This window comes from Sceloporus undulatus, chromosome 4, assembly GCF_019175285.1.
Source record: "Sceloporus undulatus isolate JIND9_A2432 ecotype Alabama chromosome 4, SceUnd_v1.1, whole genome shotgun sequence".
Lineage (NCBI taxonomy): Eukaryota > Metazoa > Chordata > Lepidosauria > Squamata > Phrynosomatidae > Sceloporus > Sceloporus undulatus.
This window is the reverse complement of record NC_056525.1, coordinates 197,254,245-197,263,460: the sequence shown is the minus strand read 5'-3', so window position 1 is coordinate 197,263,460 and position 9,216 is coordinate 197,254,245. Positions and strand designations below refer to the sequence as shown.

At 35.8% G+C, this 9,216-nt stretch overlaps 1 protein-coding gene across 2 annotated transcripts in view; it reads left to right on the top strand.

Annotated features, from left to right (window-relative positions):
• Positions 1-8,726, top strand: part of PCMTD1 (protein-L-isoaspartate (D-aspartate) O-methyltransferase domain containing 1) — a 44,885-nt gene extending 36,159 nt beyond the window's left edge. For both annotated transcript variants that reach the window (XM_042462000.1, XM_042462001.1), the window contains 3 exons: positions 1,014-1,185; positions 3,253-3,376; positions 6,168-8,726. In XM_042462000.1, coding sequence (XP_042317934.1) covers positions 1,014-1,185; positions 3,253-3,376; positions 6,168-6,538 — 667 coding nt within the window. In that variant the 3' untranslated portion in view covers positions 6,539-8,726. The remainder of the gene's footprint in view (positions 1-1,013; positions 1,186-3,252; positions 3,377-6,167) is intronic.
• Positions 8,727-9,216: the final 490 nt, after the last annotated feature.

Here is a 9,216-nt window from a genome sequence, read left to right as displayed (position 1 = left end):
ATTTCCAGCATCAATATTGCGCTTTGGGACCATTATTACCTTATATACGTGACTATAAATTGACCTCATGTAAACATAGATGACAAATTTGGGGGCCAAAATTATTGACTTTGATATGACCCATGGATAAATCAAGAGTAAAACTTAGGGACATGTAACTAAAGATCTAAAGGATGTATAAATAAAGCTTAATAATAATAATAATAATAATAATAATAATAATAATAATAATAAGTAAAGGAAAACAATGCCATGGAATTTACACAATCCCAACAGGTATAACTGTTTGTTCTTGCACTAAAGGATGAATAGATGCAACAGCAAAGGTGGGAACCAGTACTTCCAGGACAGATTATATGCCTGCCTTTCACTAGGGGGTGATTCCTTTTTAAAATAAGAATTAAAGTACAGTACTTACATTGTCCTGTGGATAGGTCAACTCAGATTTTTTTGAGTCAATCTTCTGATTAAGATTTCAAGACCTGTACATGAGTATACACGGTAAGTAAAATAACAGGCACTTGAACACAAGCACTTCGATACTACATAATTCACATCCTAGGTGGGATGGAGAGAGACAGTGCAATATGTCATCATGCTACTCAGAACAGCATGCAATTTAAAATTTATAAATTGTTTACTGTACAGTATTTCTGGAATTTTCCATTTACTATTTTCAGACCACAAGTAACTGAAACCACAGAAAGTGAAACTACGGATAACAGAAGACTACTGCATTTTTAACCTCATGCCTAATGCAATTTTTTACCATAGTCACCACGGAAACCATTGAGTGATTTCTTAATCATGAACTGTAAATTTTATATATGGTAACAAAGCTTTATTGTTCTTTGAAATAATGTGCAGTTTTATCAGCTTATTCAGCTGCAGTTAAGCATTTTTGATAATTCATAAGACATTTAATGACATATTTAGGCTGGATAAAATCAGTAAAATATTTCTTCCTTTCTAACATCATGTTTTTAAAAACTTGAATTTTTGTTCATCCTCAGGTTTGAATTTTGTGAACCTGCCTTTGTAGTTGGCAACTGCTTACAAATAGCATCAGACAGTCATCAGTATGATCGGATTTACTGCGGAGCTGGTGTACAAAAAGACCATGAGAACTACATGAAAATCTTACTGAAAATTGGGGGCATTCTAGTTATGCCTATAGAAGATCAGGTGACTTAAATATGTTTTTCTTTACCATGTGTTTAAATGACACTGAAACATAATATTACATATAGAACATTACTCCTAATCATTCTCCTGTTGTCAGTTCCCTCAGTAAAATGAGTACAATGTTATTTTATAAACATTATAGAAGAGTATTGTGACATAATAATTAGGTAGAATATTCTTCACTTTCTTGTAATCTCCAGAGATTTGCTCAGTCCTGTACAACAGGGTTTATAAGAAAGGTTCCTGTGGCCCTTCCTCAGTGAATCTTTAAATATTACATGAGAATATTGCATTAGTACTCTATTGCATTAATTCATATTCAGTGTTAGAATGTCAAAGGATCTTACCAAAGAGTAACCTGTGTCTTAAGACATGTCCTAATATACTGTATAATACAGCAGAGCAGTTGGGATAATAGCCCTCATACACATACAAATATATAGAATAGGTGAGTTTAATACTTAGTGTAAAGCATACTGGAACATTTTTCTTTATCCTTTTGCATCAGGGACACAATATTTAAAAAGCATGAAAGCACACTATTTTCAGTGGTACAATAATGCCTAGTACAGTACAACTCCCCTGTTCTTGGGGCCAGTACCCACAAATTCATTCACCCATGTCTGAAAAAATACATTGTCTTTCTTTCTCTGGGCATCTTGAGGTCTTCCAGCATAGAAGTCAATGCTGGGTTCATAATATATTAAATATAGGGTTCATCCATGGTTTTCACTATCTGCCATAAGTTGGACATACTCTAGGAAGAAAACAATTTATGATCAGCCAGTTCTGAGAGAAAAATTGCAAAGGTATATAAACGAGACAGAACAAATGTTGGAAATGTCAGCAGTCAACAGGTTCCTAGTTTCACATACGAAACTATCCTAAAAGCAAAAAGTATTGAGAAAAATCCACATTACAATCAGTAAGATTATAAAAATTAGATATCAAATGGATCCTGACCTCTCTTTGTTGAACATGACAAGATACCAAAGAGTGATGGAAGGTAGTACTGGAAAGTATTTCTATATATGGTAACTGCTGCTAGAATACTATTGACACAAAACTGGAAAACAACAAAAATCCCAGCAATTCAAGAATGGCTGTTAAAGTTATTAGACATGATTGAACTGGATAAATTTGTGTTGGTTCCAGATCTGTGTATTCTTCATCTCTTTTCTATTTCCAATCTGTTTTCCTTCAGTCACTTCATGTGACTCAGGATATTGTCCCCATCTCTTTTGTGACTCTAAAAACATATCTTTTCTGCAGCTGTTCTGTTTGTGCAAGCAAATTGCTGCCAGTGACAGACACAAGTCCTACACTATGCATATTGTTAACTCCTGCCAGTGTTTATTAGCACTTTACTAAGCAGGTGTGGCCCAACAGGTTATCTCAGTTTAGGGAGCTGTTTTGAAAGCAGGTGTTTCCAGAAGATGTCCAGAACAAAGCTTGTAGTGTTCTAGGACCCTTGTAATTTGCTCAACACTGGCTTTTCCTGTGTTGCTAATAGCCAGTCCTATTTCTATTTCTGATTTTTTTTCATTCTTATATGCAGTATAAAATAAGTGAAGACTACTTTCATAGTAAGGACCAACTATGATATGTTTAGTTTTCAACTAAATAATAAACTGCCATTAATAGTCTGGAGAAAAAGAAAAGTAAAAGTGTCTAGTCTACAAACAGGTACACTAGTGGAAGCAAAAAGCTCATGAGCCAGGGCTGGCACAAGCATCGGTTTATCATGATATCTGAACTGGGACATTATATGAAAAGTAAATATAGATGTAGATGAAACCATGTATAAACTGTAAAGGCGATGACTATATTTGACAAAATTTTTAATGCATAATGACAATCGTTGTTTGTTTGTCTAGAAATTCTGTACCAGATACGAGATACCCGCATTTTAGATATAATTTACATGTATTTTTATACTGTTATATTGTTATATGTATTGTTATATTGTTGTGCTGTGCAATGACCAAAAGCAATAAAATTTGAATTTGAATTTGAAACCATGTATTTAATAACTTTGTGTCATGCATCTCCAATGATTTCATACAGCTAACCCAAATCCTGAGAACTGGACAGAATACCTGGGAAAGCAAAAACATTCTCGCTGTTTCATTTGCACCACTTGTGCAACCAAGCAAGAGTGACACCAGCAAAAATGATACTGTAGGACTACGTAAGTACCATTTATTGTGCCTTTCCCTTGTGGCACAGTTCCTGTTTGATACATATAGTATTAAAGTTAATACTCCTAAAGTTGTACTAACATAACTTGCTTGGGGGGATTACTTTTGGTGACTCCTCCTCGGTGTCAGCTTCAGTCACTCCTACCACATAGGGTTGGATCTTAAGTATCATTATGGTATTCTGCTCATAAAACTGTCAGAGGACCTAGGAATGGCATGAGATGTGGTAGAATGCTGAATTTGTGGCAACTAGAGACGAGTGAAAAAAATGTGTGTGTGTGTGTGTGTAAACAACCTTTGGGTCCAAATAATAGTTCAGTCCAAAATATGTTTATATGATGATTCTCCTCCCCGCTACTGAACCAAACTGAATGTTCAGGTTGCCATGATTGCCATCCAATCCCACATCATATACTGTAAATATAGTAGTACCATTTTGTAATTATTTTTAACATCCATTTTTAAATCTGAACTGATAAATCATTGCTAAGAGTTGTAAGAAGAGTAGAGTAACGATAAAAATATATTGATCTAAAACCAGTCATGGCTAAATGCAGCTTGGGTGGTGCAGGGGCATTTTGCCTGATTTTGCAGTTTAAAAGGGCATTTTTGAACTCCTGGGGAAGGGGGCAGGGGCATCAAAAATGTCTTCCCATAGCTCATAGAGTATAACCAGGGAGGAAAAAAATTGGGGGGAAGAGACTGCAAATAAATATTTTTTTTTTACCCTGGGGGCAGAGAAATAGCTCTGGGGCTACAATTTGACCACCCTGTCCTACACAGATGAATCTCTGTGTGCAAAGTGTTTCTTTATATCTCTGTCATAAACACGTTTCCGAACCTTTCTTTTCTATTGTATGCTAGCCTAATTTGGATTAGGGCCTTGAGAAAAATGAATATATTTTGGTTGTCCCAAATGCATAACAAAAGAAATGAGATGAAATAAAATGGCTTTGTAAACAAGAAGCACTTAGAAATATCTCGGAAGAAAGAAAGTTCAAGAGCAATTGTACAGATTTTAGCAATAGCAAGTATATTTCTATACCACTTGTCAGTGCACTTAAGCACTCCCTAAGCGGTTTACAAAATGTAAGCTAATTGCCCCCAACAATCTGGGTACTCATTTTAGAGACCTCAGAAGGATGCAAGCCTGAGTTGAGCTTGATCCCTTTTGCTGGTATTGAACTTGCAACCTTTGCAGTTTGTGAATGAGTGGCTGCAATGTAGGCACCACTGTGCCACCAGGGCTCCTAATTTTAATGACTAACACAAAATTTCACATATTTCTGTGTAGTTTTAATGTTATCTTTCGATGTCCCTGTGGCCTTTCGGATGCAGCAAGATGGTTATAAACTTTCTTGAAATGGTACCAGCAAGAAAAAAAAAGATGTTTGAGAGCATATGTATAAAACAGGGGTGGTGAACCTATGGCACACATGCAGAGCTGTCACTGCCAGCATGCGTGCCAACACCTTCTCTTCCCCCATCCTCCCAGCCCTTCAACTGTCTCTGGGGAAGCAGTTAAAGGGGTGGGAGGGTGGGAGAAGAGGAACAGCCGGCGCACACCTGTTTCTCCTCCTTTCCCACCCTTCCATGCCTTTAACAGGCTTCTCAAAGCCAGTTAAAGGCAGGAGAAGGAGTGGAGCAGGCATGTGCCTGTTCCTCCTCCCGCCCCCCCCCCCCCCCCCCCCCCCCCCCCCCGCCATGCCTTTAACTGGCTCCCAGAGCTAGTTAAAGGCAAGAGAGGGTGGGAGAAGGAGCACAGCAGGCTTTACTGTTGCCATCCTTTGAGGCTGAGAGAGCATGACTTATGTATGTGTGATGCCTTCAAGTCATTTCCGACTTATGGCAACCCTAAGGTGAAACTGTCATGGGGTTTTCTTGGCAAGTTTCTTCAGGAAGGGATGGCTATTGCTAGCCTGAGGTTGAGAGCGTGTGCCTTGGTTCCCCCCCTGCAAGTCCCACCCCCAGAAATCCTGCTGCGCTGCCCCTGGCACAGGGTGAAACCCGGTGCGGGAACACCACTGAGTTTGGGTACTCAGTCTCTTAAAGGTTCGCCAACACTGGTATAAATTGTGGAAGCAGAGAAGCTTTTTGTTAAAGATATATTTAAATTTATATCTAGTTTAAAAATACATAAAATGTTATACTAATTGCATGGACATACCCTTTAGAGTAGAATCCTCTTGTGGTTCTCTCAAAATTAGGGAGAGTGGTAGTAGCTTTTGCTTTTATATATTATGTTGTGGTTTTTAAATTTATGTTGCATGCCTGTTCAGTTACTGGGCATATAAAGTCCAAGATCTCAGATCTATTCTAAAGAATGTCCCCCTCCTTAAAAAACAAAAACAAAAAACAACCTTTTGTTCAGACTTAACATGCAGAGAAAACCTTATGACATTTGATATGCTAGTGTTGTATCTCATTCATTTATCATAAAACAGAGCTGGTATTAAGAAAAAATAAAAACCTATCAGACCTATTGATAAAACCTTTTAAATCCCATTTACCATAATAGCTACCATTAAATTAAGATGTATTTTATACTGGGTCAAGGAATACCTCATACAGTATTAGTGGATTGGTTTCCCCTTTGTTCATATTTATTCATGAGTATGTCCTGTTGTTTTTTGGCAAGCCTGCTCTTGAATATGACTAAAGCTGCAACCAATCCTTTACATTCAGATGAAAAGATGCATCCTTTGGGGACTTTTTATATAATTTATTGTATTAGTTTAGTGTTTCACTTTGAGAGCAATCCTAATTTTCCTTTCTTTTTAGCACCCTGTGCTGTTAGGAATTTACAGGATCTGGCGCGGATCTACATTAGACGCACTCTTAGAAACTATATAAATGAAGAAATGCAAGCCAAGGGTATTACTCAAAAGCCTCCACCAAAACGTAAACGCAGAAGGTGCCGTAGGCGCAGAATTAATACCTATGTGTTTGTAGGCAATCAACTCATTCCTCAGCCTCTAGATAGTGAAGAAGAAGAAAAGATGGAAGAAGACAACAAAGAAGAGGATGATAAAGAACACAGTGAAGCCTTGAAGCCAGAAGAACCCCCACGAAATTTACTGAGGGAAAAAATTATGAGCCTCCCTCTTCCTGAATCGCTGAAAGCCTACTTGACATATTACAGAGAAAAGTAACTTTAAATGGAGGTGATAATGCCTACTTGATAGTTCCATAATTCTTGAAATGTAGCATTTACTAAGAAATTCATGGACAAATACTGGTAGTCTTTCAGGAAGACTAAAGTACAGTGATGAAATGAAACATAATTTGTCTTAACTTTGCTACAAGGACTCGCATTCAGCAGTAGACTTCTATTTTAAATCCACTTTTCATTATCTTTTTTGAAAAATGCTCTTTTAACTCTGATAGAAATATATTCCAAAGCAGTATACAGCACTAATTAAGAATTTGCATGATGAATCTTTTTGCTCCCTGACAAATTCGTACTGATGAGGGTTAATGAATTTTTTTTACATGTGAATAATTGAACAACTGTGTCCAGACATCAATAGGGACTGTCTGCATTTATTCTCTAAAGAACATTCTTGAATATGCAGAGATTTTTCATCTCATATTGAATTGAACCCTTTATTTTTACCATGGCTATATAGCAATCATTGTTACTGTGTTGAAGTGAATGTATTCCAAGGAATACATGAGTGCAATAACTGTGTGCAGACACTGAATGAGCTGGCTTTAATGAAAGATGAACATTCAAGTTCAGAAATGTCAGGTAGTCCTGCTATACTTTCTGTAATATTTCTTGCCAAAAGATCTAAGAAAAGTGACTGCTTCTCTCAGAGCCTTAAGAAGACACTTTGTTGAGTGTGCTTTTTTAAAAAACCAAACAAAAACAGTAATACAACTCATTTTCTTTAACACCAGCCTATACGATAGTCATAAAATATTTCTCAACTTTACAGTGTTTATGAAAAAATATTTAGTTTCTTCTAACATTCATGGTACAGAAAACCTAGTTCTTATATAAAAGATTGTAATTTAGGTTTCAGCTACTATATTTACTACTTAATAGGGTAGAATGACTAAAAAGAATAGCTTGTACTGCTTATTGGTATAGCTGTAAAGGATTCATTCACCAGGTGCACTTTACATGGATTCTGTACCTTATTTATCTCAGAACAGGCAAGGCAAATAGTTCTTACAATTGTTCTTATACTCATCCTCTGGAAACCAGTAACCTTACAAGTTTGGGGACTGACATTTTTTGACTGTATTGTTCCATTTGCTGTTTTCCCCCCCATTATTTAATTACATTGTTTGAAGGGGTTATTTTCTTTTTGCATGATGGAGTATCTAATTTTCACTAGCTTTATCATTTTAAAACTTAATCTAAAATATCAGTGGGATATTTTGAATTCAAGGTATGCTGTAGAAAACGTCTCGTATTAAGGATACCTGATCTTTTAGGGTCCAATCAAAAGCATTCCTTATGGAGAGAGTTCCTACACAATTCACTATTGTGGTTATATACTTTATTGTGGTTTAATACAATTAAAATGCATAAAGCAAAATAAGATCAGAATATACAGAAAACATTTTATATGTTCTCACAACCTGATACTTTAATCATAGATGGCAACCAGTTACATTACACCTAATCTAAATGTCATATTCTGTGGTATCTGCAATATTATAAACATCTTGCTGAACTCCAGTCTATGAAATATGTGGTTTTAATTTTAGGCTTGATTCCTTGCTTTATTTGCTAATTAAAGCTTTTCGGCATGGTGATATCAAAAATTAATTTCTGCAAAAACAAGTTATTCTGGTTTACTAACCAGCACATTAGATTGATTCCTGGAAATTTAGACTGATTAATAAATACAGGTGGCTGGAAATAAGTGTACCATCCTTGTTTCACAGCAATAAAAACTTAGAAAAAGTTTTCTATATAACTACTGCAGTAATTCTGAAGGTTCATCTGTGGGAAGCATTGACTATAGAACATTAGTTTTATTTGATAAGATAGAATGAGATTTTAGGCATTCTGAAAGTCAAGTTGTATTTTCTGGTCTTGGAATTTCATCATTTCTCAGTTGTCAGAGTGCAAAATATTAAATAATTATCTTTCAAGATAGAACTTTATATTTTGATTGACTCCATGTGTTTTTTTCCATTCTGTTGTACTCTTGTTCAAATAGATGAGTTATGAATATCCAGTATGTAATTTTTTGAGTCACAGAAACAATGTTTCTTTTGTGTTTGTGAGTTTATTTCACATTCTTGGATTTATATTTACTTTTAAAATAAAATCATAAATTGCAAAATGAATCAAAATTAAACCTTTTGTCATAATTCCAATAAACCTTCTTGTGCATTTGTGCTCACTCAACACTTTATTTTTGTTTCCACTTGTTTTGCCTTACACGTTTTGAGGCAGATCACTGAAACAGTTTGCATATCATTAAAGTTCTGACATTTTTTTCTGGAAGCTTTAACATCAAAATTATATTAACATTGAGGCTTCTCATGTAATAACAGGCACACAGGCCTATTGCTACATAACAGAAAATTTACCAATACAGTAAAAAAAACACCAAAAAAAATAGATGCAGAAATTTGACAATACAAGGTCTGTTGTTAAATGACCAGTGTATAGTTTTTGCTGGACTGGGAAAGACCCAGGTTTGAATCTCTACTTAGCCATTAAAATGCAGTTGGTGACCTTGAGCTAGTCACTACCTCCTCCTAACCAGTGTCATTCAGAGGATTAAATCAAAGCAAGAAAGACATCCACACACGATGCCATGAGCTTCTTGGAAGAAAGATACAAGTGCAGTAAATAAATAGT